General features: G+C 60.5%; 1 protein-coding gene across 4 annotated transcripts in view; it reads left to right on the top strand.

The window, feature by feature from the left end:
• Positions 1-25410, top strand: part of NCLN (nicalin) — a 31573-nt gene extending 6163 nt beyond the window's left edge. For 2 of the 4 annotated variants that reach the window (XM_033198210.1, XM_033198209.1), the window contains exons 3-16: positions 6334-6524; positions 7081-7225; positions 10370-10464; positions 13823-13903; positions 16861-16964; positions 19089-19177; positions 19347-19486; positions 19841-20019; positions 21163-21250; positions 21648-21686; positions 21762-21925; positions 23040-23093; positions 23232-23310; positions 23471-25410. In XM_033198210.1, coding sequence (XP_033054101.1) covers positions 6334-6524; positions 7081-7225; positions 10370-10464; positions 13823-13903; positions 16861-16964; positions 19089-19177; positions 19347-19486; positions 19841-20019; positions 21163-21250; positions 21648-21686; positions 21762-21925; positions 23040-23093; positions 23232-23310; positions 23471-23530 — 1508 coding nt within the window. In that variant the 3' untranslated portion in view covers positions 23531-25410. The remainder of the gene's footprint in view (positions 1-6333; positions 6525-7080; positions 7226-10369; positions 10465-13822; positions 13904-16860; positions 16965-19088; positions 19178-19346; positions 19487-19840; positions 20020-21162; positions 21251-21647; positions 21687-21761; positions 21926-23039; positions 23094-23231; positions 23311-23470) is intronic. The other 2 variants (XM_033198211.1, XM_033198212.1) reach the window with 2 other exon arrangements.
• The last annotated feature ends 1269 nt before the right edge of the window (positions 25411-26679 follow it).

The following is a 26679-nucleotide window of genomic DNA, read 5'->3' as shown; positions in this document are numbered from 1 at the left end:
GAGACCATCTGGTTGGTCTCCGGATCCACTGGGTCACGTCCGTGTTCCCAGGCCTCCCGCCTTTAGCTGACTGCGTTTGGAGTTGAAGGCCCTCGCACTGATTTCTGCCAGGCTGAGCCATCCGACGCCGTGGTCCGGCATTCCCCACCCCCTCCCACGGCCCTGGGTGCCAAGTGCATTTTGTCCAGTGCCCAAATTCCACCCCGCTCTGAGTGTTCTCGCTCTGGTCACCGGTCCCCGCGTCAGGGGCCCATTTCTTCCCAGACACCTGACGCTCTCAGGTCCCAGTTCGTGAGTCATGTTTCAGAATCTGGTAGCCCAGCTTCCCTGGCCTCCTCCCACGTCCCCAGTTCAGTCCACTCGCCTGGGGTTCCCATTGACTCTCTTTCTGTTCCGCCTTTGATGCACACCCACCCCCTCAGCTCAGCCTCCTCACCCCCTTCCCAGAACCCCTCTTGTTCCATCTTTCCAGGATTTCCTCATCCCCTTCCAAATTCGCACCCGCAGAGCCTCCGTTGCCCTTGGATTCTGCAAGTCTCCTTCTCAACAGCCCCGCTCCCTCTCGTCGTGGCCCTGACCCCAGTGTCCAGACATTCCACATTCGCTTGTCTTTTCCTGGCTATAGCTGTCCCTGGCATTCCAGAACCTTCTGGTCCCTGGTTTTTCTTTTCAGCCTGGCTCCTCAGGTCCCTGGAAGTCAAGGCCTGGCCTCTCCTGTAAAGGAGTCCCGTCCACATGTTCTCCCGGCCCCCTTAGTTCCGAGCTCAGATTCTCCTGGACTGGTCCCTCTCATCACATCTCAGACTCAGCCTGAGGTGCGGGGACCCCAGCCTCTGCAGCCCTTGGGGAGCCCATCTCTGGAGATGGAACCAGACTTTGGCCTTAGGTCCCGTTTTGCCCGAGAGTTACGATGTTTTCATTTAGAGCCATTGTTGTCAACCCAGGGGACGCTGGGTGATGTTTGGGGACATCTGTGGTTGTCACGACTGCGGGTGCTCCTGGTATGGAGTGAGTGGAGGCCAGGGACGCCGCTCAACTCCCTGTAGTGCCCAGGACGGTCTCACCCCAGAGAGCGATCCGGTCCTAATGTCCACAGTGTCCAGAGGAAGCGCGCCTGGGGCAGAGTGGTGGTGTAAACCCAAGGCCCCAGGCTCTGGAGGGGCTGCAGTGGAAGGCCAGGGGCTCCTAATGCAATGACCGCGTTTTTCCACGCTGGCTGGGATTTTCCCCGGGGAAGGGTCCTGAGCGGCACCATCCTGTAGAATCGCCTCCATCTTTGCTGCCTGGCACAGGAGCCAACAGCCACAGGAGGCTCTGAGCCCCCGAAACGTGGCCTGTGCAACTGAGGGGCAGAATTTCCAGTGCTGCTTGAGGGTCATAAACCCAAGTAGCCACACGTGGCTGTGGCTGTCATAGCAGTTCCCGTGGGGTTTCCAGGGCAGTCTGTACTCCAGAGCTCCCACTCCTAGAGCTGGAGATACCCTGTTTCTCCAGGCCCTTCTGAGGCCGTGTTCACACTCCTGGCGTCTCCTGCCTGGGCCCCCAGCTTACCTGGCTTCCCTCCAGCCCCCCGGGCAGGTGGGATCTGGTGGCTCCTGCACTGTCCCTGGGTGGGTGTGGGCCCCCTTTCTCTCCCCGCACGCCCGCCCAGGGAATGCATGTTGGCTGTTGAGTGAGCAGGTGTCCCGCCATTCCGCAGCAGGACGGACACCCTCTCCAGCCTCCTGGAGTCCCTTCCATTTCCTTGTGTGGCCTCCTGTTCTCCGCAGCCTCCTAACGTTCACCCCATTTCCTTCCCCGTTTCTCTCGGCCCCTTTTTGGCGGCGCCTCCCTCCCTTTCCCCTGCAGTCCTGTCTCCCTTTCCTCACTTCCCTGCAGCCTTTGCCCCTTTCCTCACTTCCCTGCAGCCTTTGCCCCTTTCCTCACTTCCCTGCAGCCTTTGCCCCTTTCCTCACTTCCCTGCAGCCTTTGCCCCTTTCCTCACTTCCCTGCAGCCTTTGCCCCTTTCCTCGCTTCCCTGCAGCCTTTGCCCCTTTCCTCGCTTCCCTGCAGCCTTTGCCCCTTTCCTCGCTTCCCTGCAGCCTTTGCCCCTTTCCTCGCTTCCCTGCAGCCTTTGCCCCTTTCCTCGCTTCCCTGCAGCCTTTGCCCCTTTCCTCGCTTCCCTGCAGCCTTTGCCCCTTTCCTCGCTTCCCTGCAGCCTTTGCCCCTTTCCTCGCTTCCCTGCAGCCTTTGCCCCTTTCCTCGCTTCCCTGCAGCCTTTGCCCCTTTCCTCGCTTCCCTGCAGCCTTTGCCCCTTTCCTCGCTTCCCTGCAGCCTTTGCCCCTTTCCTCGCTTCCCTGCAGCCTTTGCCCCTTTCCTCGCTTCCCTGCAGCCTTTGCCCCTTCCTCGCTTCCCTGCAGCCTTTGCCCCTTTCCTCGCTTCCCTGCAGCCTTTGCCCCTTTCCTCGCTTCCCTGCAGCCTTTGCCCCTTTCCTCGCTTCCCTGCAGCCTTTGCCCCTTTCCTCGCTTCCCTGCAGCCTTTGCCCACAATCCTGGGTTCCTCGGAGTCTTCCTTTTCATCGGCCTCTTCTCCCCTGTACCCTCCTCCCTGGCCCCCAGCTTTTCTCTCTCCTGGTGAGGAAGCTGGGCCCAGCTTCCCCTGTATCTGGCACTCGCCCAGCTGGTCCGTGGGCTCTAGAGGTGAGTGGAGGAGCCCGTGGGGCAGCCGCCCTGCCTCCTGCCTCAGCCTCGTGCTCCTCATCTGCGCCCGGGGAAGCACAGCCCGGCTCTCGCAGGGTAGGCAAGGCCCGGTCGGCACACCTCTCTGTGTCGCTGTGGCCGCCCCTGAGAGACTGGGGGTGGTTTGGACCAGAGCCCTGCTGAGGACAGCCCTTGAGATGCCCCGGTGTGCTGCGTTGGAGGCCACCCTCCACCACCATCTTCCTGGTGTGCTCTCACCCCTGGGTGCCCCACCGGGAGGAGCTGCAACCCTTGTTCACTGGAGATTCCTTTCCCAGCTTCCTTCCTGCTGCTGTTGAGAGACGCAGGGTGGGGCGGTGCCCTTTGTGTTTGGGTGTGATCTGGGTCTTGTTGGCCAGGTGCGCAGCGCCCCTCTCCTGTGAGTGGACTCTGGCCCTGCTGGGTGAAGGCTTTCTGGGCTCTGCTGCCGTTCACAGCAGGGGGGCTCGTGGAGCTCATGGCCCATGTGAGGTGGGAACCTTAGCACCCCTTGGAGTGCCCAGCTCCCAGGATCTGTCAAGTCCGTCAGACTTGCCAGAACTCCTTCATCTGGGAGCCAGCTAACTGCAGCCTGTAGGTCATGTCTGGCCCTCTGCCTATTGTTGTTAATAAAGTTTTATTGGCATGCAGTCATGTCCATCCATTAGCATCTTGTCTCTAGCTGCTTTCACGCAGAAACAGCTGAGCTCAGTGATTGTGCCAGAGTCCTGTGGCCTGAGAGGGGAAAGGTTGGCCGTCTGGCCCTTGATAGAGAGATAGGTGCCCAGGCCGCTGTTCAGGTCCAGTCCTGTCACACGAACTGGTGACTTTTCTTAGGATGCCCGGTGCCCTCCATGGCATCCACCACAAGTGGCCTCTGCCCATTCATACGCAGGTCTGAGGGAGTTGGTGCTGGTTTCACCTCCACAGAGGGCCGTGTCCACACTAGGTTGTGGCCACCTGGCCCGACCCTGGCCCTCGAGGGAGGCTGGGGCCACCCAAGGCCATCTGTGTTCCTGGGGAGATGGGCCTTGGTCACAGAGAGCCCTTGCCATTGGGCCCCAAGTGAGCAGAGGCTGGGATCCGGAGGGCAGCATGGCCTTGGCTGGTGCTGACACGAGGCGGGGCCCAGATGGGCGGGGTTTCATCCTAAAGGGGAGGCGGTGGCCTTCAGGGAGCTCTGGGTGCTGGCGTCCATCCCCATTCCTTTGACTTGCTGCTGCTCCTTCCCTTCTCCGGCCTCACTCGCTCCCTAAAGCATGTCCTGTGTCCCACTTGTAGGAACTCGAGGCCCGGAGAACAGTGGGGTGCCTGCCAGTGGGCCTCATCTTCTGGCCCCAAAGAGGTGGCATTGGAGCCGCCCCGGGAGGCTAGGGCATGTGGGGACAGGTGGGGTGCAGGGGAGGGTGCTCCTAGCACTGCAGGAGCCCCCAGGACTCCCTTGAGGGCTTTGCTGCCACCTCCCTGAGGGGCTTCCCACGGGAAGAGGAAGGGCCCCCAACAGGCCTGGTGACATCAGACTCAGAGGGGGACGGGGGTGAGGCTGCTGGGCCTGGCGGCGTGGCCCCTGTGGCTCCTCCATCCCAGGCCTTGGAGGTGGTTCTCTGTGCCCACCTCCTTGTGCTGCACCTGTGACCCTGCCCATTCCCACCTGGGATCTGTGTCCCTTCCGTGTCCCACCTGTCCCCCCCCCACACAGCCAGCTCAGCCCATCGGACGCCCCGTTGGAGCAGGCTGCTTCCCTCCCGCTGCTTCCCAGACAGCACATTGCTGGACAGCAGAGCTGGGGACTCATGCACGCCCCTGGCCCCAAGCCCAAGGCTCAGCGCAGGCCCTGGGAAGAGCTGCGTCTGTGCGGAGGTGAGAGAATGAGGGTTCCCCAGCATCCAGCATCCACCTTCAGAGTGGGGCTGGCTCCCACGGGGACGCTGGAGTTGGCTCTGGGCATTGTGATTTTGAGTGCTTCCTGCATGGGTCTCACATGGGAGGCCCCGCTGGCCCGCCCCTGGCCCCCCCTGCGTCAGGCCCGTACCCGGGCCACCTGCGTCAGGTCTGTTTCCGTGCTTTGCGTGGCGTTGGGTTGGCCTGTGCGGCGCTGAGATGTTTTAGATCATTGCTTGTCTTTTAACATTTGGGCGATGTGATGTAAGAATCGGGATTTCCAGCTTTCCTGTGTGGTCCACTGAGGCCTGTGTCCCAGCTGAACACGGGTGGCCCCTTTAGAGGGGCCGGCGCTCTCCAGGGTCCTTCCAGGGCCCCTCAGGTGGCCGTCGCAGAGTGTGGCGGACAGCAGGTAGATTGTCGCGGTGCTGAGACTTGCAGGGGTGAAGGGGCAGGAAGTGGGGGGTGCATGTGCAGCTCAGGTGCACAGAGCAGGGACCCCTGAGCTGTGTCTTTTTGGGTGGAGGACGTTTTGCTGAGAGAGGAGGGAAGAGCAGTCCCAGGAAGCAAACAGCAGCAGCAAAACCAGGAGCCCTGGCGCGTTTCCAGAGCAGCGACTGCGGGGACCACCACCGCGGAAACGAAGAAGCCTGTCGGGGGTGACAGCCCCAGGCTCTCAGCCACGGCCCGGCCTTCTGGGGAAGCCCCACCTCGCCTCAGACGCACCACAGCCCGAGCTGCTGAGCCTCCTGCCGCCCCAGCCCCTGGACTTCTAGAAAGCTCAAATGTCCAAGGCGTGTAGGGTAGACCCAGAGCAGGCGAGCCCGAGAGGGGCTCTGTTCCAGTCTCGTGGCTCAGTGCAGGGGTTTAACCTGGGGCCCATGAACAGGCTTCAGGGGAGCATTCCCCAGCCGGGACCCCCGTAACAGGAGTCGAATCCGGCCCGCCCTGGGCCTATGTAATAGGGTTTTATTGGCACGTAGCTCCACCTGTTGTACATGGCTGCACTCACCCTGCCGTTTTAGAGCTGAGTGGTCGAGACACAGACCAGAAATACTCTCTGGTCTGTTGCAGAAGAGGTTTGCCAAGCCCTGGTCTAGGATCCTGTGTGGACTTCGGTATGGGGGTGGGAAGTGTGGGTTTCTCCCGGGAGAGGGGCTCTGCTTTTATCATGTTCTCAAAGGGGGCCAGGCGTGGTGACTCACGCCTGTCATCCCAGCACTTTGGGAGGCCAAGGTGGGCGGATCACCTGAGGTCAGGAGTTTGAGACCAGCCTGGCCAATGTGGCAAAACTCTGTCTGTACTAAAAATACAAAAATTAGCCTGGCATGGTGGCAGGCGCCTGTAATTCCCAGCGACTCGAGAGGCTGAGGCAGGAGAGTCCGTTGAACCTGGGAGATGGAGGCTGCAGTGAGCCGAGACTGTGCTGCTGCACTCCAGCCTGGGTGCCAGAGGGAGACCCTGTCTCAAGAACAAAACCAAAAAACAAAGATTCTCAAGAGGTCTGAGAATCCCAGAGTGTCTCAGGGTTAGCGTGGCACTGAACCCGTGGGCATGGGCCTGGCACACGTTCACAGCGCCCATCACCCGGTGTGCGGGGTGCAGGCTTGGGGAACCCTGGGAGCTTCTCAAGTCGGAGGTCTTCCAGGTTCTGGGCTGGGGCTGGGGCTACTGGGTGGGTTCCTGGCCTGGATCTGTCCCCTTCCGTTGGCCTGGCCACCTGCTGAGGCTCATGACCCCGCCCCTGTCCCCACAGGCACGCGGAACGCGGTGCTGAACACGGAGGCGCGCACCATGGCGGCGGAGGTGCTGAGCCGCCGCTGTGTCCTCATGCGGCTACTGGACTTCTCCTATGAGCAGTACCAGAAGGCCCTGCGGCAGTCGGCGGGCGCCGTGGTCATCATCCTGCCCAGGGCCATGGCCGCCGTGCCCCAGGACGTTGTCCGGGTGAGCGTCTGCCCTGCCCCATCCGGCTTGGGTCCAGAGCTGGGGCAGGAGTTGGAGGCAACTGTGTGAGCCTAGGCAGGTCGCTTCGCCTCTCTGAGCCCTTTGGAAAGTAGGATGGACTGTTCCCCTGCACCGTTGATCTCCCTGGGGGCAATTCTGTCTTCAGAGGATGCTGGGTGATGACCGGAAGTGTTCAGGGAGGGCCGCTCCTGGTGTGGAGTGGGGGGAGGCCAGGGATGCTGCTCAGCACCCTGCAGTGCCCAGGACGGCCCCACCCCGGAGAGAGGTCTGGCCCTAGGGTCCACAGGGCTGCACGAGAGACCCTGCCTTGAGTGAACAGGAGCTGGTAGAATCCAGCAGGAGCCCTGGGTGAAGATGCTTGTGCAGATGAGATGCAGCAGGTGGGATGGGGGAAGCCCTGGTTTCCTGTGAGTGTCCTATGGTTGATGCCGTGCTCTGAGGACCTGCCTGCCCTCCAGGGACAGCCACTGGCCCCCCTGCTACCTTGCCACCCCCGCCAGGCCAGCAGCTCCCTAAGCATGCGTCTGCTCCACAGCAATTCATGGAGATTGAGCCCGAGATGCTGGCCATGGAGACCATCGTCCCCGTGTACTTTGCCGTGGAGGACGAGGCCCTGCTGTCCATCTACGAGCAGACCCAAGCCGCCTCCGCCTCCCAGGGCTCCGCCTCTGCTGCTGAAGGTGGGTTCCGGGCTGCAGGGACGGAAGCTATGGGCATGGGGAGGCGTCCCCGTCCCGAGGGCTGCGGTCACCCTGGGCTGTTTCCACCCTCAGTGTGAGGCATCCCTTCGCCGGGGTTAACAGTGGGGGTTCCTGGGCCCTGCATGGACCTGCTTCATTACCACCTCCGGGCTGGGACCTGGGACTCCGCATTTTTGCAGTCCCCTGTCCCCCACCCGGCTACTGGCTCTGTGCACACGAAAGACCAGAACCACGGACTCAGGGGAAGCCTTTCCCATCCTCAGGGGCTCAGGGTTGATGAAGACATGGGCCATCTCTTCAGTTCTCTACCTGCCGAAGACATTCTCAGCGTCACATCTCGAGTGGGCGCTGTGGGTGTGCGGGCAGTGTGGGTGTGCGGGCGCTGTGGGTGTGCGGGCGCTGTGGGTGTGTGGGCGGCGTGGGTGTGCGGGCGGCGTGGGTGTGCGGGCGGCGTGGGTGTGCCGGCGGCGGCGTGGGTGTGCGGGCGGCGTGGGTGTGCCGGCGGCGGTGTGGGTGTGCGGGTGGTGTGGGTGTGCGGGCCGTGTGGGTGTGCGGGCCGTGTGGGTGTGCCGGCGGTGTGGGTGTGCCGGCGGTGTGGGTGTGCCGGCGGTGTGGGTGTGCCGGCGGCGGTGTGGGTGTGCGGGCGGTGTGGGTGTGCGGGCGGTGTGGGTGTGCCGGCGGTGTGGGTGTGCCGGCGGCGGTGTGGGTGTGCCGGCGGTGTGGGTGTGCCGGCGGTGTGGGTGTGCCGGCCGTGTTCTTACGGAGAAGGGACCCATACCTTTCTTTCCTCCAGCCCTGTGAACCGGGGCGCTGGTAGCGAGCTCAGAGCAGGAGCCTGCAGCTCTGTGGTGGGACCTGTGGTGGGGAAGGATGGGAGTGGCCGCTGTGGAGAGTGAGGAGAAAGAGGAACTGGAGGAGGCAGCTGAGGGGCCTGCCCAGGGCAGTCGTCAGCTACTGGGGTAGCAGGGCTGAGAAGGGAGGCCCCAGAGCCCAGGGCGGCAGAGAACAGGGCATGACAGGCAGGCGTGTCCCGGCCCAGCCCCAGCAAAAGCAGTTTGGTGCTGTGGTTTCAAGTTATAAAAAAGGAGGCCGAGGCAGTGGATCACCTGAGGTCAGGAGTTCGAAACCAGACTGGCCAACATGTCGAAATCCTGTCTCTACTAAAAAAATGCAGAAAGTTAGCCAGGCATGGTGGCGACCACCTGTAATTCCAGCAACTTGGGAGGCTGAGGCAGGAGAATCACTTGAACCTGGGAGGCAGAGGTTGTGGTGAGCTGAGATTGCACCATTGCACTCCAGCCTGGGCAACAAGAGCAAAACTCCATCTCAAAAAAGAAAAAAAAAAAAAAGAAAGGTTCATCCTACACAGCCAGATCCGTGGGATTCTAGATCCAGAGTTGGCTAATGCCGGCCCAGGGGCCACCTGTTTTTGTTGATAAAGTTTTATTGGTAGAGGGCCACGTTCATTTATGCACGGTCCAGGGTGGCATTCCCAGCAGCGGAGCTGAATTGCTGCGGCTGCAACAGAGACCATCTGGCCGGCAAAGCCGAAAGCGTTATCTGGCCCTTTTCAGAAACCGTTCTCAACCCCTGCTCTAGGTTAAAAGTCTTGACAATGGCCATTTTTGTTGTGGCAACAGAAGAGTATAGTTCTGCAAAAACTTAATTATCCAGTTAGAGAAGAAGGAAAGCGAAATCTTCTTTTTTTTTTTTTTTGACATGGAGTCTCACTCCTTTGTCCAGGCTGGAGTGCAGTGGCACGATCTTGGCTCACTGCAACCTGAACAAGGAATCTACTTGGTGGAGTATTATGCAGCTGGTAAAAAGGATGTTGAGGGCTGGGCATGGTGGTTCACGCCTGTTGTCCCACGACTTATGGAGGCTGAGGCAGGAGGATCGATTGAGGCCAGGAGTCCAAGATTAGCCTGGGCAATATAGCAAGACCCCTGTCTCTACAGAAAATTTAAAAAATTAGCCAGGTGTGGTGGTGCTTGCCTGTAGTCCCAGCTGCTCAGGAGGCTGAGGTGGGAAGATCCCTTGAACCTGGGAGGAGGAGGTTGCAGTGAGCTGAGATCGCACCATTGCACTCCAGCCTGGGTGACAGTGCGAGACTCTGACATGAAAAAAATATATATATATATTTTACAGAGAGTTCCCAGGAGCATGCTTCCCCCAGTGATCATATTTCTGTTTTTTTTTTTTTTTTTTTGAGACGGAGTCTTGCTTCGTCGCCCAGGCTGGAGTGCAGTGGTGTGATCTCAGCTCACTGCAAGCTCCGCCTCCCGGGTTCACACCATTCTCCTGCCTCAGCCTCCCAAGTAGCTGGGACTACAGGCGCCCGCCACCAGGCCCGGCTAATTTTTTGTATTTTTAATAGAGACGGGGTTTCACCATGTTAGCCAGGATGGTCTTGATCTCCTGACCTCGTGATCCGCCCGCCTCGGCCTCCCAAAGTGCTGGGATTACAGGCGTGAGCCACCGCACACGGCCAATCATATTTTACATACCCATGACAGTTGCGTTTTCATTTTTGTTTTATTATTTTTTTATTATCCCTTATTTTATTTCAAACGATTGTGTTTTTAGGCCAGGCGCAGTGGCTCACACCTGTAATCCTAGCACTTTGGGAGGCTGAGACAGGGGATTGCTTGATCCTGGGAGGTGGAGGCTGCAGTGAGCCATGATTGCATCACTGTATTCCAGCCTGGGTGACAGCATGAGACCCTGTCTCAAAAAGAAAAATAAAGTTGTGTTTTTAAAACGCTTTAAAGCACAGAAGTGCAGACTCAAAGTTGTGTGAACTCTCAGGCATTATCGGGCAGGCCCTGACCCTAAGTCTCTAAGTGAACAACTGTTATTGAGGGCCCGGGAGGAAACGATCAGAATGGCATGGAGGAGAAATTCCCCAGCAGAACGTTCCAGAACGGAGATGTGAATCATTTTGAGAGAAGGTTGTGCTAGGGGGAGCACGGGTATCACGTGGTATCGAAATCTGCTTGTCACGTCCCACACCCAGCTGGTTGGCTCCACCCGAGCCCCCGACCTGCGGTGTCGGTGCTGGGGACGTCCCCTGGCTGGGACCCTGGCTGGGCCGAGGCTGACGCGCCCTCTCCCTCTCCCCAGTACTGCTGCGTACGGCCACTGCCAATGGCTTCCAGATGGTCACCAGCGGGGTACAGAGCAAGGCCGTGAGTGACTGGCTCATCGCCAGCGTGGAGGTGAGTGCCACCCGCCCCGGAGTTGGCTCCGCGTCCCCAGGGGTCCCTGCCATCCGCCTGGCTCCCGGGCTCAGCCGTAGCAGAGGGGAGCCTCTGATGGGAAACTGGGGTCAGATCTCTCCCCCGCCCAGCTGAAAACCTGTGGCTCCGCTGGCAGCTGAAGGAACCCAAACTTCGCACATGGCTGGGGAGTCACTCTGTGGAGTGCCCAGGCCCCTGCCAGCCTCCGGTCCATCTCCTTCCTTCCATCGTGGGCCCCCACACACCAAGCCGCCTCCTCCCACCCCAGGGCCTTTGCACCAGCTGTCCCTCCCAGGAAGCCCCCTCCAGGCTGCAGCGTCGCCAGCCTCCCCTCATCACAGAACCTCACCCGTCAGCCCAGACACTGCGTCCTCACAGACCCTTCCAAGCACCCCCTGGTGTCAGCAGAGTGAGAGAAGGTGGGGAGCTGCCGGTGTGGAAGCAGCTGCTCAGATCATCGAGGCAGATCCAGAGGGTGAAGCCTACGTCGCTGCTGCTGCAGCACCGGCAGGGGCCTTAAAACCCGAGAAAGGGCCGGGCGCGGTGGCTCAAGCCTGTAATCCCAGCACTTTGGGAGGCCGAGACGGGCGGATCACGAGGTCAGGAGATCGAGACCATCCTGGCTAACACGGTGAAACCCCGTCTCTACTAAAAATACAAAAAACTAGCCGGGCGAGGTGGCGGCGCCTGTAATCCCAGCTACTCGGGAGGCTGAGGCAGGAGAATGGCGTAAACCCGGGAGGCGGAGCTTACAGTGAGCTGAGATCTGGCCACTGCACTCCAGCCTGGGTGACAGAGCGAGACTCCGTCTCAAAAAAAAAAAAAAACCCGAGAAAGGCCGGGCGCGGTGGCTCACGCCTGTAATCCCAGCACTTTGGGAGGCCTAGACGAGCGGATCACGAGGTCAGGAGATCGAGACCATCCTGGCTAACACGGTGAAACCCCATCTCTACTAAAAAATACAAAAAACTAGCCGGGCGAGGTGGCGGGCACCTGGGCACCTGTAGTCCCAGCTACTCGGGAGGCTGAGGCAGGAGAATGGCGTGAACCCAGGAGGCGGAGCTTGCAGTGAGCTGAGATCCGGCCACTGCACTCCAGCCTGGGCGACAGAGCGAGACTCCGTCTCAAAAAAAAAAAAAACCTGAGAAAGCACCGACTCCCCCAGCATTTCCCCACAGGACAGCGCGGGTGAAGGGCGCAGAGGAGTCCACACAGATGTGGAGTTGTCTCACTGTTGGGGGAGCCCTGAACAAGACATGCCTGCTGTTTTAGGGACCCAGGCCTTGGAGGGGGGCCCGAGTGGAAAAGCACTGGCTTAGGCGGGAGTGGGGAAAGTGTCCTGGAGGCCCTGGCTCCCCATACACAGGCCTTGGCGGAGGAGCCCTGGGATTTGTTGAGGGCGGCTGTTCTGTTTGTTCCTGTTGGATTGTCCTGTGGGCCCGGGAGGCAGGTCCTGTTCACAGTGCCAGTTAGTACGCGATGAGACCCTGTGGCCTGGCCTGCATCACACTCCACGGTGGCATGGGCACTGGGCTCCAGATCCCATGGGGACATGTCGACTCCCTTTCCCCTGGCTGTGCCCTTTCTCCTATGAGCAGAGCCCTCTTGGCCGCTGGGCTTTGAGTTCAGCCTTGAAGGATTTCCAAGTGGAAAAGCATGTTGCAAAAACGGCAGGTAGACTCCCACAGCCAGACGGGGAGTCCCCAGGCCACCGCCGGCCCTCTCGCTGCTTTTGTAAATAAAGCTTTTGCTTGTTTGTTTTTGTTTTTTGAGACAGAGTCTCTCTGTCACCCAGGCTGGAGTGCAGTGGTGCGATCTCTGCTCACTGCAACCTCTGCCTCCTGGGTTCAAGTGATTCTCTTGCCTCAGCCTCCTGAGTAGCTGGGATTACTGTCATGTGCCACCACGCCCAGCTAATTTTTTGTAATTCTCTTTTTTCTCTTTTTTTTTGAGACGGAGTTTCACTCCTGTTGCCCAGGCTGGAGTGCAGTGGTGCGTGCGATCTCAGCTCACTGCAAGCTCCGCTTCCTGGGTTCAAGTGATTCTCCTGCCTCAGCCTCCTGAGTAGCTGGGATTACAGGTGCCTACCACCACGCCCGGCTAATTTTTGTATTTTTGGTAGAGAGGGGATTTCACCATGCTGGCCAGGCTGGTCTGGAGCTCCTGACCTCAGGTGATCTGCCCGCCTTGGCCTCCCAAAGTGTTGGGATTACAGGCGTGAGCCACCGTGCCCGGCTGTGTAAATAAAGTTTTATGGCTCACAGCGAAGCCGATGCATGTGCAGACCACCCATGGCAGTTTCTGAGTAGTCGTAACAGACGCCATCTGGTCCCCGAGGTTGAAAATATCCCCTCTCGCCCTTTATGAAAGTCTGTCGTCCCCTGGGCTAGAGTGGAATCCAACTTTGGTGGGGTAAGAGGCAGGGATGGGTGCATACAGATCCTGAAGGAATCCGAATGCCTGGCTGAGGGGATTAGCCCCGTTCCTATAAAAACTTATCTTCCTGCTCTCCCCAATTTTTTTTTTTTTTTTTGAGACGGAGTCTCTCTCTGTTGCCCAGGCTGGAGTGCAGTGGCGCGATCTCGACTCACTTGAAGCTCCGCCTCCCGGGTTCACGCCATTCTCCTGCCTCAGCCTCCTAAGTAGCTGGGACTACAGGTGCCCGCCACCACGCCCGGCTAATTTTTTGTATTTGTAGTAGAGATGGGGTTTCACCATGTTAGCCAGGATGGTCTCGATCTCCTGACCTTGTGATCTGCCTGCCTCGGCCTTCCAACTCGATTTTTTTTTTTTTTTTGAGGCGGAGTCTCGCTCTGTCGCCCGGACTGGAGTGCAGTGGCCAATCTCAGCTCACTGCAAGCTCCGCCTCCCGGTTTCACGCCATTCTCCTGCCTCAGCCTCCCGAGTAGCTGGGACTACAGGCGCCCGCCACCTCGCCCGGCTAGTTTTTGTATTTTTAGTAGAGACGGGGTTTCACCGTATTAGCCAGGATGGTCTCGATCTCCCGACCTTGTGATCCGCCCGTCTCGGCCTCCCAAAGTGCTGGGATTACAGGCTTGAGCCACCGCGCCCGGCCCCAACTCGATTTTTAAAGATTTCAACCTGAGGGCCAGAGCATGGGTGGGTCCCTGTTCCCAGCTCCACCTCCTCCCTGGAGGAGCTCCCTGGGGCTCCCAGAGTCAGAGGCTGGCACCTCCTGTGGGCCTCAGTGCTGAGGCCGATGCTGGCACCCGGCGGACGGGCCCCACGTGGTCCAGAGGGGAGGGGTCTCCAAGCCCCACACATGGATCACCTGCCCCAGGAGTAGCCAGGCCACTCCCCCGCTGTCTTTCCACAGGGGCGGCTGACGGGGCTGGGCGGAGAGGACCTTCCCACCATCGTCATCGTGGCCCACTACGACGCCTTCGGAGTGGCTCCCGTACGTATGAGTGTCCCATCCCCCCACCCCACAGGGCGTGGACTCCGGCTCCAGGCAGTGCCGAGGCAAAGCGCCTGTGGGGGATGGCGGTCGGGGTCAGTGGTTCACCCTGTGACGGCCTTTGCCAGTCATCCCGGTCCCCACAAGGGCCTTAGGGTGGGTGTCGTGGGACTGAAACAGGCCTGGTTCTTGCCCTGGGGTCCCAGGTCTCGGTACGGTGGTGGCTGTGTCAGAGGCTGAGCCCAGGGAGTCTGAGTCAGGCCAGCGCTGGGTGCTGTGGCTCCGCACGAGGCCTCCTTGTGGCTGTGGTTTGTCCCAGCGAGAGGCCACAGAGCAAGGAGCAGAATCCACGAAGGGAAAGGCGCATGCAGTGGGTCGGGGAGGCCAGGCCCAGCGTCCAGGCCTTCTCCCCGTGTGTCCCATGGGACACGCCTCATCCTTAGCAGTGAGCTGGGACGACAGCCCAAAGCACCATCACCAGCAAGGCTCCCAGAGACCCAGCACCTGGTTCCTATGGGGGCTGGTTCTGTGGGCCCTGCTGCCTGGCCCATGCCGGGATTCCAGACTCCAGAGGGAAGCAGAGCGTGTGCGTGAACCATGGTGTCTGCAGGACCAGCTGTGGCCCCAGACAGAGCCTGTCCTGTCAGCAAGGGTCAAGGTCCCTGGTGCAGGTTCCTGGTCTCAGGCCTGCAGCACAAACTCTGTTCTGCTCAGCGCGGGTTGAGTGGGAGCGGGGTCGGGGGCGTCAACCAGCACCCCGCCTCCTTTTTTTTTTTTTTTTTTTAAATTTAGACAGAGTCTTGCTCTGTTGCCCAGGCTAGAGTGCAGTGTCATAGTCTCAGCTCACTGCAAGCTCTGCCTCCCAGGTTTAAGCAATTCTCCTGCCTCAGTCTCCCGAGTAGATGGGACTATGGGTGCCTGCCACCACGCCCGGCTAATTTTTTGTATATTTAGTAGAGATGGAGTTTCACCACGTTAGCCAGGACGGTGCCTCTTGAACTCCTGACCTCAGGCGATCCACCCGCCTCAGCCTCCCAAAGTGCTGGGATTACAGGCGTGAGCCACCACACCCGGCCCTGTCTCCTCCTCCCAACACAAATCAGCTGAACCAGGCAGAGTGCGGAGGGTCAGGGCAGATCTGCTACCTGCCTGTGTTCCCAACCCCTTGGAGGGCTATGTCCCCAGCCTTGAGAATGCCTGGTCCCGCTGGGGCCCACATAGAAACTCAAGCTGCTCAGGGCAGTGCCTCTTGAACTCCTGACCTCAGGCGATCCACCAGCCTCAGCCTCCTAACCTGCTGGGATTACAGGCATGAGCCACTGCGCCTGCTGCTGCCTTTCTCTGTCCTCATTGTCCCCTGTGAAGCTTTTTTTGTTTTAAATTTTCTTTCTTTCTTTCTTTCTTTCTCTTTCTTTCTTTCTTTCTTTCTTTCTTTCTTTCTTTCTTCTTTCTTCTTTCTTTCTTCTTTCTTTTCTCTCTCTCTTTCTCTCTCTCTTTCTCTCTCTTTCTCTCTCCTCTCTCTCTCTCTCTCTCCTCTCTCTCTCTCTCTCTCTCTCTCTCCTCTCTTTCTCTCTCTCTCTCTCTCTCTCTCTCTCTCTCTCTTTTCTCTCCTCTCCTCTCTCTCTCTCTCTCTCTTTCTCTCTCTCTTTCTTTCGTTCTTGACGGAGTCTTGCTCTGTCACCAGGCTGGAGTGCAGTGGCGCAATCTCGGCTCACTGCAACCTTCGCCTTCTGGGTTCAAGCAATTCTCTTTCCTCAGCCTCCCGAGTAGCTGGGACTACAGGCGCCCGCCACCATACCTGGCTCATTTTTTGTATTTTTAGTAGAGATGGGGTTTCAGCATTTTGGCCAGGATGGTCTCGAACTCCAGACCTCAGGTGATCCGCCCGCTTCGGCCTCCCAAAGTGTTGGGGTTACAGGCATGAGCCGCCGCGCCCAGCCAAATTTATTTTTTGAGATAATCATAAAACATAAAGTTCACCATTTTAGAGTATACGAGTGGGTTTTAGTACATCCAAAGTGGTACGGTCTCCACCTCTTTCTAATTCCAGAACATTCCATCACCCCAGAAAGCAGCCCTGCCCCATCAGCTGTCACTCCTGGTCCCCTCCCCAGCCCCGAACCCTGGCACGTGCACGTCCATCCTAGCACCTATGGGTTGGCCTGTTGGATGGGTCCTGTGAACGGATCCTGCGCTGGGAACAAAGCCTTTTGGATCTGGCTTCTCGCACTGAGGAGGGTGTTTTTTGTCCCCCTGAATTCAGTGTCACCGAGGTCCCCTTTATATGCTGTGGTTTTGGGACGGTCCCAAGCCCTTGCAATGTCCAAGAAGCAGTGTGGCCTTATTGAGAAGGCTGCATCCGAGGGCAGGAAAGGCATGTGGTCGGGCTGTGCAGGTCTCCCCGCGGTCGGTGCTCGAGGGTGGAAGGGCTGGTCCCACGGAGGGGATCCCGCACAAAGACCAGGGCTGGACAGACGCTGCTCTCCGTGAGCGAATCCGGCTCCAAACTCTGCATGTAGCTTCTCCTGGGCGCAGGCCGAGCCGAGGTGGATGGGGAGAGTCCTGGGTTTGGCGGGGCCCTGCAGATCCCAGGCCATCAGTTGGTGATTGAATACAAGAGGGGAACAATCCCAGCTGCCCGCTGGACATGGCAGAGGGGCTGGGGGACAGCACAGAGATGACCGCGGCTGCTGTGGGCAGTGAGGTGGTGGGACTGTGGGAGTGGGGCGGGGGTGACAGAGATGACCGCGGCTGCTGTGGGCGGTGAGGTGGTGGGACTGTGGGAGTGGGGCGGGGGTGACAGAGATGACCGCGGCTGCTGTGGGCGGTGAGGTGGTGGGACTGTGGGAGCAGGGTGGGGGTGACAGAGATGACCGCGGCTGCTGTGGGCAGTGAGGTGGTGGGGCTGCGGGAGCGGGGCGGGGGTGACCGTGACCGTGCCTCTCCTGCCCCTGCAGTGGCTGTCTCTGGGTGCGGACTCCAACGGGAGCGGCGTCTCCGTGCTGCTGGAGCTGGCACGCCTCTTCTCCCGGCTCTACACCTACAAGCGCACGCACGCTGCGTGAGTGCCAGAGGCGGGCAGGGGGACGGGCGCGGGGGCCGCGCTGCTGGACAGCGCCACCCACCGGGCGCCTCTGCAGCTGTTTTTGTGGAGCCTCCTGGCCCCAAAGTGGGCCTTAGCCCAGGAATTGGGGTGCCTTGTTTATTGAGGGCTAAGCTGAGGCCTCGCAGGTTGCGTCTCTTGGAGGCCCACGGGGCCCGGCTGCTGCTCGCCCCAGGAACCTGCTGGGGATGCTGTCAGCTGCAAATGGTAGAGACTTTTGGCTAAGGGCCCTGGAACCGGGGGATCCCCTCAGCCCTGTGCGGGCAGGGCTGGATTTTTTGCTGGGTTGCGGCCATCCTGGGCACTGCAGGGTGCTGAGCAGCGTCCCGCCCCCACCCACTCCATGCCGGCAGTACCCCATAGTTGTGGCAGTCACAGGTGTCCTCAGACATCGCCCACTCTGCTGGGGGCAGAATCACCCCTGGTTGAGACCCCCCTGGGTTAGGGGATTCCATGGACCCCCAAGAGACTGTCCCATGCTCATATGCCCCGCTGAGGTCCCAGGAGGCTGCACACATTGAAATCCACACCCTGAGTGGGAAGGGGGAGAGGAGGAGAATCCCAGGAGCTGGGGCCACCTGGTTTATACCATCCGCCCCGTCGGGAGTTTATCCTGGTGTCTGGTGTCAGCAGGGGGCAGACTCGATTTTTCCCCAGATCATGAATGCAGGCTTCGTCCCCCGTGGCCCTGTGGACGTCTTTTGTGGATGACTCTGTCCTGGGCACCACCCGCTCCATGCCAGGAGCGCCCCCAGACGTAGCCACCACAGATGTCTCCAGGCATGACTGTGTCTCCTGTGCCGGGTGGGTAGAACCGCCTCCAGGTGAGAGCCTGGCCCAGACAGCCGCCCGCTCCCGAGCCGGTACTGCTGTCGTCATTGTGTCAGCAGCTCAGAGAGGCCAGGGCCACTGTGGCTGAGACGTTTCTCAGCCTTCGTACAGTCACAAGGCGCCGGGAGTCACGTCCAGGTTTAGGCAGGAACTTGGACTCGAGCTCCTGACCTCAAGCAATCCTCCTGCCTCAGCCTCCTAAAGCACTAGGATTACAGGTGTGAGCCACCACGTCCAGCCAAAACTTTTTTTTATTTAAGCTGCAGAACCGCTTCCCCCAGCCCCCCACTGACGCCTTTTGAGAAGCTCATGCTTTCAAACACGTGTGAACAGGGCTGGTCTCTGCCAGGCCCGGGGGCTTCCTGGCAGCTGGGGCAGAGGTTGGGTTTCCGGGGCAGAAGGGACTAGGTTGGAGAGAGTCTGGGGCGGACATGGGAGGATGAGGGCAGGGGACGTGCTGAGCAGTTTCCTTCTCTGACCCTGGTGATCCTTCTAACAGCCCAGGCCGTGCTCCATTAGAATTCTTGGCCCGGCTGTGTGGCTCACGCCTATAATCCCAACACTTTGGGAGGCCGAGGCGGGTGGGTCACCTGTCAGGAGTTCAAGACCAGCCTGACTCACATGGTGAAACCCTGTCTCTACTGAAAATACAAAATTAGCTGACTGTGGTGGTGCAGGCCTGTCATCCCAGCTACTCGGGAGGCTGAGGCAGGAGAATTGCTTGAACCCGGCAGGCAGAGGTTGCATTGAGCCGAGATCGCACCATTGCACTCTAGCCTGGGCAACAAGAGCGAAACTCCGTCCTAAAAGAAGAAAAAAATTCTTCTTCTTCTTTAAGTGAATAGACTTTATTTTTTTGGCCTCCTGATGTCTGTTGACTGGTTGGTCACCCTGGTTTCTCCTGGGCTCAGAGAAGCCTCTAGAGTTGGAGTCTAATGTGGGGAGGCCCTGCTGCTGGGAGACACTGCGTAATTTGTGGTTGTCGTTGGGGGAAGCTCCCGGTGTGGGGTGGGCGAGGCCAGGGATGTGGCTCCGCACCCTCAAGTGCCCAGAACAATCCTGCCCCTGAGAACCATCCGGCCCTGGTGTCCACAGGGCTGAGGGGTCATGCCCTGCCCTAAGGGACTGGTCAGGATTTCCTACTTTGGGGAGGCCTTCACACCCCTCCTAAGGGACCTGTGACCTGGCCTGGTCCCTTCTCCACCCCAGGTGCGTGCCTGTCAAAGCTAACGCCAGGTTTTCCCCCGCCAGGTACAACCTCCTGTTCTTTGCTTCTGGGGGAGGCAAGTTTAACTACCAGGGAAGCAAGCGCTGGCTGGAAGACAACCTGGACCACACAGGTGAGCGGCCCCGCGTGGCGGTGGGGGTGTACACGCAAAGGTGGTTGGGAAGCACGGATGGTGGGGGGGTGGGGATGCCGCAGGGGTGGTGTTGTGGGGAGGCACGGAGGGAGGGCCGGGGGCCACTTCCCAGTCCCCACCCGCCCCACCAGCTCTCGGTGCCCTGCAGACTCCAGCCTGCTTCAGGACAACGTGGCCTTCGTGCTGTGCCTGGACACCGTGGGCCGAGGCAGCAGCCTGCACCTGCACGTGTCCAAGCCGCCTCGGGAGGGCACCCTGCAGCACGCCTTCCTGCGGGAGCTGGAGACGGTGGGTGCCCCTTTGATGGATGGACCCCGGGCTCTGCGGGGCACACACGGCGGGGCTGGGTTGCGGTGTCTTGTCCCGGGGTGTCCTTGCTGTCTGCCTTTGGGGCTCTGAGGGGCACACTGCGTCGGGGCTGTGCTGGGGCCTTCTGTCCCGGGGTGTTCCCCTGTCCCTCCTTACCCAGTGCTCACTGTCCACCGAGGCTCTAGCTGGCCTCAGGGGGGATCCCGGGGGCAGGTGGGTTTCTCCTTGTTTTGCACCCTCGGGGGTTCTGGGAGGCCCCTGGGGCATTTGGGGAGTGGACCTGGGTGGCCACCACCCCTGCCTGTCCTCTGCTGATGGCACCTCCGGCTGCAGGTGGCCGCACACCAGTTCCCCGAGGTACGGTTCTCCATGGTGCACAAGCGGATCAACCTGGCGGAGGACGTGCTGGCCTGGGAGCACGAGCGCTTCGCCATCCGCCGGCTGCCCGCCTTCACGCTGTCCCACCTGGAGAGCCACCGTGACGGCCAGCGCAGCAGCATCATGGACGTGCGGTGAGCACGGCAGTGCCGCCCAGCCCCTCCTAGAGCTTTCCTGGGGGCCGAGCCACAGGTCGCAACTCCAGGGGCCGTGAGAGCCTGGAGGGAGCGGCCCCCCCCCACAGGCTGTGGGGAAGAGGCTGGTGCGTGGCCGGGGCCGGCTGTTCGGTCAGGCCATTCGCAAGCTCTTCCTTACCGGGCTAGGGAGGGCGAGGCCAGCAGCCTGGGGTCATGGCCCTGTGTGGGACCCCCAGACCCCATCACCTGTTGAGTAGGAGCAAGCAGCTCCTGCCTCTGGGCCTCTTCAGGGCCCTGGTGACTGTCTCAGGGAGCCTGGCCCCCTACTGCACCCCAGCCCTTCCTTGCCCAGCCTCCCTCTTGGGCACTGTCTCTCTGGCTTCCTGTGTCCTCTGACCCTGAGTCCTGCTTGTCTCCCTGCTATCATGTGAGCCCCTGGGCAGGCTTTTGTGGAGCCTGAAACAGTCTGGCCACCCCGGCCAGTCCTGGCACCAGCAGGTGGGTGCTGTCTCCTCCCCCAGCGCCTGCAGGCCTGGCATAGACCCTTCCCGTTCATCTGCTCTGCTCTGAGGTCACTGGGCCCTCAGGAGTGGTGTGAGCTCGGCCATTGGAGGCCTGCAGAAGCCCGTGGCCGGAGGGAGGGGCACATCCGTGTGTGATCTCAGTCCTGAAAAGGATGGAGGTGGCGGTCGCCCACCAACCGGGAAAGAGTGCCAGGAAGTGAGGGTGGGCACATGGCTGTCCCAACTGTGCTGAGCTCTCTCAAGACCACCAGGAGTCAGCCCAGGAGGGCCACCTGGGATTTCTAGAGGGTCCCAGAATGGATTCTTCCACCAGGACGGAATAGTCCTGTTTAAATCCCAGAAGAGCAGAAAACGGAGTCAGTAGGAACCAAGGCCTCCGGGCGCGAGCCTCACTTGCGCACAGGGGCGGGTCAGGGTGTGGGGGGCCTGGAGGTGGGAAGCCCCGGGTGAACCTGCGTCTGCATGTCAGCTGAGTAGTTAAAGCTAAGCTTAATTTTTTTTTTTTAAAAAAGAGTCTCACTCTATCTTCTAGCTAGAGTGCGGGGATTACAAGCGTGAGAGCTACCATGCTCAGCTCCAAGTCCACATTTTAAATTATTGTTTTTGAATTGTGAAGGTCCCGTGTGGATTCTAAGACTCTGACCCGTAACACCAGGATCATCGCGGAGGCCCTGACTCGAGTCATCTACAACCTCACGGAGAAGGTAAGCCTTTGCTGCCGCCAGTGACAGCCCTAGCCCCAGCCCCAGTGCCAGCCCCAGCCCCCCAGCCCCCCAGCCCCCCAGCCGCAGCCCCAGCCCCAGCCCCAGCCCCAGCCCCAGCCCCAGCCCCAGCCCCAGCCCCAGCCCCAGCCCCAGCCCCAGCGGCAGCCCGAGCTCAGCCCCAGCCGTGCCCCAGCGCCAGCCCGCCCCAGCCCAAGCTCAGCCCCGCCCCCGTCCCCGCCCCCTTCCCTGGCCCAGCCCTGCCCTGCCCCAGCCCATCTCAGCCCAGCCCTGCCCGAACCCCTGCCCCCCCAAGTCCCAGCCTCAGCCCCGCCCCAAACCCAGCCTCAGCCCCGCCCCAGGTACCTGGACTCAGGGCTGTCCCCTCCTCTCTCCGCAGGGGACGCCGCCAGACATGCCGGTGTTCACGGAGCAGATGGTAAGGGGGCCCGGCTAGCGAGTGGGCGGACAGGCGGGCGGGGCCGGGCTGTGACCACTGTTGCCGTCCCTACAGCAGATCCAGCAGGAGCAGCTGGACTCGGTGATGGACTGGCTCACCAACCAGCCCCGGGCCGCGCAGTTGGTGGACAAGGACAGCACCTTCCTCAGCACGCTGGAGCACCACCTGAGCCGCTACCTGAAAGACGTCAAGCAGCACCACGTCAAGGCCGACAAGCGGTGAGGCTGGGGCTCCGCACTGGCCCCATTCAGCCTGGGGCCTAGGGGTACCTCCCCATACTGGATCTCCCACCCTCTCACCCCTGGGGGATGCCAAGTGGAGCAAATACAAAGAGAGAATGGGATGAGGGCCGGGCGCGGTGGCTACACCTGCAATCCCAGTACTTTGGGAGGCTGAGGCAGGTGGATCACTTGAGGTCAGGAGTTTGAGACCAGCCTGACCAACATGGTGAAACCCCGTCTCTACTAAAAATACAAAAAGTACGCCTGTTTGGCGGTAGATGCCTGTAATCCCAGCTACTTAGGAGGCCGGGACAGAAGAATTGCTTGAACCCAGGAGTTGGAGACCAGCCTGGGCAACATAGCAAGACCCCGTCTCTATGAACTTAAAGCTTTAAGTTTTTATTTATGTATTTATTTATGTATTTATTTATTTATTTATTTGAGACGGAATCTTGCTCTGTCACCCAGGCTGGAGTGCAGTGGCCGGATCTCAGCTCACTGCAAGCTCCGCCTCCTGGGTTTACACCATTCTCCTGCCTCAGCCTCTCGAGTAGCTGCGACTACAGGCGCCCGCCACCTCGCCCAGCTAGTTTCCTGTATTTTTTTTTTTAGTAGAGACGGGGTTTCACTGTGTTAGCCAGGATGGTCTCGATCTCCTGACCTCGTGATCCGCCCGTCTCGGCCTCCCAAAGTGCTGGGATTACAGGCTTGAGCCACCGCGCCCGGCCGTATTTATTTATTTATTTGTCTTTGAGATGGAGTCTCACACTGTCACCCAGGTTGGAGTGCAGTGGCGTGATCTTGTCTCACTACAGCCTCCATCTCCCGGCTTCAAGTGGTTCTCGGACCTCGGTCTCCTGAGTAGCTGGGATTACAGGCACCCACCACCATGCCCGGCTAAGTTTTTCAAATTTTTAGTACGAGGTGGGGTTTCACCATGTTGGCCAGGCTGGTCTCGAACTCTTGACTTCAAGTGATCTGCCTGCCTCAGCCTCCCAAAGTGCTGGGATGACAGGTGTGAGCCACCACGCCCAGTCTCCATCTCTACACACCCTGTTTTAAGAACTAGCTGGGCAGAGTGGTGCCCCCTGAGAAACTGCTCTCTCCTCAGGGACCCCGAGTTTGTCTTCTACGACCAGCTGAAGCAAGTGATGAATGCGTACAGGTGAGTGGCGGCCAGCGGGACCTGGAGCCCTTCACCCCTATGGGTTACAGCGGAGGGGACCATGGCCCACGGGGGTCTAGGGGGCCACGTTGCTGGCCCGCACCGTCCTCAACCACAGGGACCCTGCTTTCTCCGCAGAGTCAAGCCAGCCGTCTTTGACCTGCTCCTAGCCGTTGGCATTGCTGCCTACCTCGGCATGGCCTATGTGGCTGTCCAGGTGAGCAGTGCCCAGGCTCAGGTGGGGCAGGGGGCCGCCCGCCTGGAGGAGCTGGGCTGGATGTCTCTGACTGCATCCTGTCCCCTGGCTCAGCTTAGAGTCACATGGCCTGGGGCCCCAGCCCCGCCCACGTCCTCACTCCCTCCTGCTGTGTCCCCAGCACTTCAGCCTCCTCTACAAGACCGTCCAGAGGCTGCTCGTGAAGGCCAAGACACAGTGACACAGCCACCCCCACAGCCGGAGCCCCCGCCGCTCCCCAGTCCTTGGGGCCGAGCACGAGTGAGTGGATGCTGCCCCGCCCCAGGCGGCCCCGCGGGGACAGGGGCCCTCTCCCTCCCCGGCGATGGTTGAAACACTGAATTACAGAGCTTTTCTCTGTTGCTCTCCAAAACTGGGGGGGATTCTTTTTTTTTTCCTTGTCTTTGAACTTCCTCGGAGGAGAGTTTGGGAGACATCCCGGGGCCAGGCTACGGACTTGCGAACGAGCCCCGCAGTCCCGGGAGCCGGCCGCCCTCGGTCCGGTGTAAGCACACATGCACGATTAAAGAGGAGACGCCGGGACCCCCTGCCCGATCGCGCGCAGCCTCCGCCCACTGCCTCCTGCCGCGAGGGGCCTGGACTGCAGGCCCAACCTGCTCCCTGCTCCGCGTCTGTCCTTGGACGTCCCCTCCCGCTCCCCGATGGCGGCGTGGACATGGTTATTTATCTCTTCGTCCTCTTCCCTGGAGGAGGGCGGTGCCAGCCCTGGGGTTCCAGGATTCCAGCCCCGCTGGAGCCTTTTGTCCCCATGTGGTCTCAGTGACCTGCCCCTCCACAGTGGGCTCTCGGGGAGCTATACCACTCGGCCTTCCCCTTTTCCGACTGCAGGGTCTGACGCCATCGTTGACAGCCTCTGCTTCGTGGGGGGCTGGCAGGGCCCCTGCCTCCCCGACCCCTGACACACTGCACACCCCCATTCCCCCGCGCTCCTCTCCTCCCAGCCTGTCCCGCTGTCCCCTATGCCTCTTTGGCCCCAGCCCGGCTCCCAGGAGCCTCACCTGCTTGACCCCGGCCCAGCTCCCTGCCCTGAGTCCTGAGCCAGTGCCTGGTGTTTCCTGGGCTCGGTGCTGGGCCCCCAGGCCCTCCAGGCTTTGCACGGCCACCCGGTCCTCCCTGGGGAACTGGGTGCAGGTGGAGGACTGGGAGGCAGGAGGTGGCCTGGGGAGGCCTGCTGGCTCCTCTCCTCACTCCCTGCCCTGGGCCTCAGCTTCCTCATTTATAGAAAGGACGTGTTCAGGGTGGGGGCGTCAGGTGAGAGCATTTGTTGGGAAGGAGACCCTTGGGGCATGGCCTCTGGGGCCACCCTTCCTGGGAGGATGGTCCGGGCCCCCAGGAAGCCTTGGACAGAACCCTCCACCCCGCAGACCAGGCGCCGTGTGTGAGCGTGGGAGGGAAGGAGGCCCGCGTTGAGCTCAGGGAGATCCCGGTGTGTCCGTTCTTTAGCAATATAACCCACGCAGGGCGTGCCGAGCAGACTTGGGGAAGAAGGGGCTTGAGCTGGGCGAGTCCTGGCCTGGGCACCCACAGCCATCTGCCTTCCGTGGCCCAGGGAGGTGTGTGCTTTCTGAGGGACCTGGGCCGGCCCATGGGAACTTGAGGTTCTGTCCAGATAGGACCAGGGGTTCTCACTTTGGCCACCAGTTCTTCGGCCAACACCTCTGCCCTCCTGAACCTGCGGCCTGGGGGGGTGAGGGGATAACCACCCCTCTTTCCTCCAGGTTGGCAGGGGACCCTCTTCTCCCCTGTCTGCCCTGCCGGTTGCCCGCCTCCTCCAGAGACTTGCCCAAGGGCCCATCCCCGCTGGCCTCTGGGCACTTGTGCTGGGACTCTGGGACCCAGTCAGCTGCCACCTTGTCACCATGAGAGAATCTGGGGAGTGCTTGCGTGCTAGCCAGCAGGCTTCTGTCTGGGTGCCGCCGGGCCAGCGTTTCGGAGGGAGCTTCCTTCCTTCCTTCCCGGACAGGTCGTCAGGATGGATGCACTGACTGACCGTCTGGGGCTCAGGCTGCTGTGGGATGCAGCCGGCCAATGAGAAAATAAAGCCATATCGAATGATCACCACCAGTGTCTGGTCTGGGGGCTGCGAGGATTGTATTGTGACAACCGTTGGGGGTTCTTGTTCCTCTAGGGGATGACCGTAGGGGCAGGGCTGTGTGGAGAGCGCATCACTGACTTGCCCTCTCCTGGAGTGAGGCTTCAGCCTGTCGTGGGTCAGGCCTGTGCCCAAGGCTGCTGGGCCGTGCGGGAGAGTGAGGCTCTGGCTGAACCCGCTGTTGCTGGGCCGCGCAGCCTCGCTTCCTCCCGCCTGCCCCAGGAGGGCCTGTGTGCAGGGTCTTGTGGGTGATGGGTGGACCTGTTTCCTGGGCCACCATCACAAAGCACCACCAACTATGGGGCTCAGAACACCAGAAATCCACCCTCAGCGTCTCCGAGGCCCCAAATCCAAAGTCACGGTGTGGGCAGGGCCCCCAGGACGAGTCCTTCCTTCCTTTCCCAGCTTCTGGGGCTCCCGGCGTCCTCGGCTTATGGCCACATCGTTCCAGCCCCTGCCTTGTCTCTGTCTTCCAAGGACCTCCTTCGTGTTGGATCAGGGCCCACCTTGCTCCAGGAGGATGTTCCCCCCTAACTAATGACCTCTGCCAAGATCCCATTTCCAATTGAGGCTAAAGGCTGAGGTTCTTTTGGACGTGAATCTGAGGGAACTCTGCAACCCTGGACCATGGGCAGTGGGCTGTGTGAAGTCGGCTTCCAACCCCAACTCCAGGTTCAGAGTTTTACTGAGAGCCTCCACAGCAGGTGCAGAACTAGGGTTGGTCCCTCCTGGTCAGAAGCCCTGGGGACCTTCCCAGGTTCTGCCTGGTGTCCAGGCCCCTTCCTGGCCTGCCCAGTTGTTGGACTCAGTAAACACTGGTGGAGCTGCCATGTGTCCCTGGCCTGGGATCTGTGCTCTCGGGGAAGGAGGACAGGCAGAGATGTGCCGGTGAGAAGATGAAGCAGGGAGAGGTGGTGTGGGGAGGCCGCAGCAGCTGAGGAAGTGGCCCCGAGGGAGGCGGGAGCCTGTGGACTGTGGCTAGAAGCGACGGTGTCTGAGCTGCGACCTGAACGATGAGGCAGCCAGGGCGAAACCTGGAGGAGGGGATTCCAAGCGGAGGCACAGCCCACCTGTGCAAAGGCCCTGGGGCAGGACGGGGCCTGGCGTGTTGGAGGAACAGCAGGAAGGCCCATGTGGCTCAAGCAGAGGGAGTCAGGATGGGGAGGGGAGGGGACGGGGCAGGTTGTGCAGGGCCTGATGGGCCGTAGGGAGGACTTGGGCTTTGACCTCGAGGCAGG

This window comes from Trachypithecus francoisi, unplaced genomic scaffold, assembly GCF_009764315.1.
Source record: "Trachypithecus francoisi isolate TF-2019V2 unplaced genomic scaffold, Tfra_2.0 Lachesis_group5, whole genome shotgun sequence".
In the NCBI taxonomy this organism is placed as follows: Eukaryota; Metazoa; Chordata; class Mammalia; order Primates; family Cercopithecidae; genus Trachypithecus; species Trachypithecus francoisi.
The sequence above is the reverse complement of the archived record's forward strand: the minus strand, read 5'-3'. Positions and strand labels throughout refer to the sequence as shown.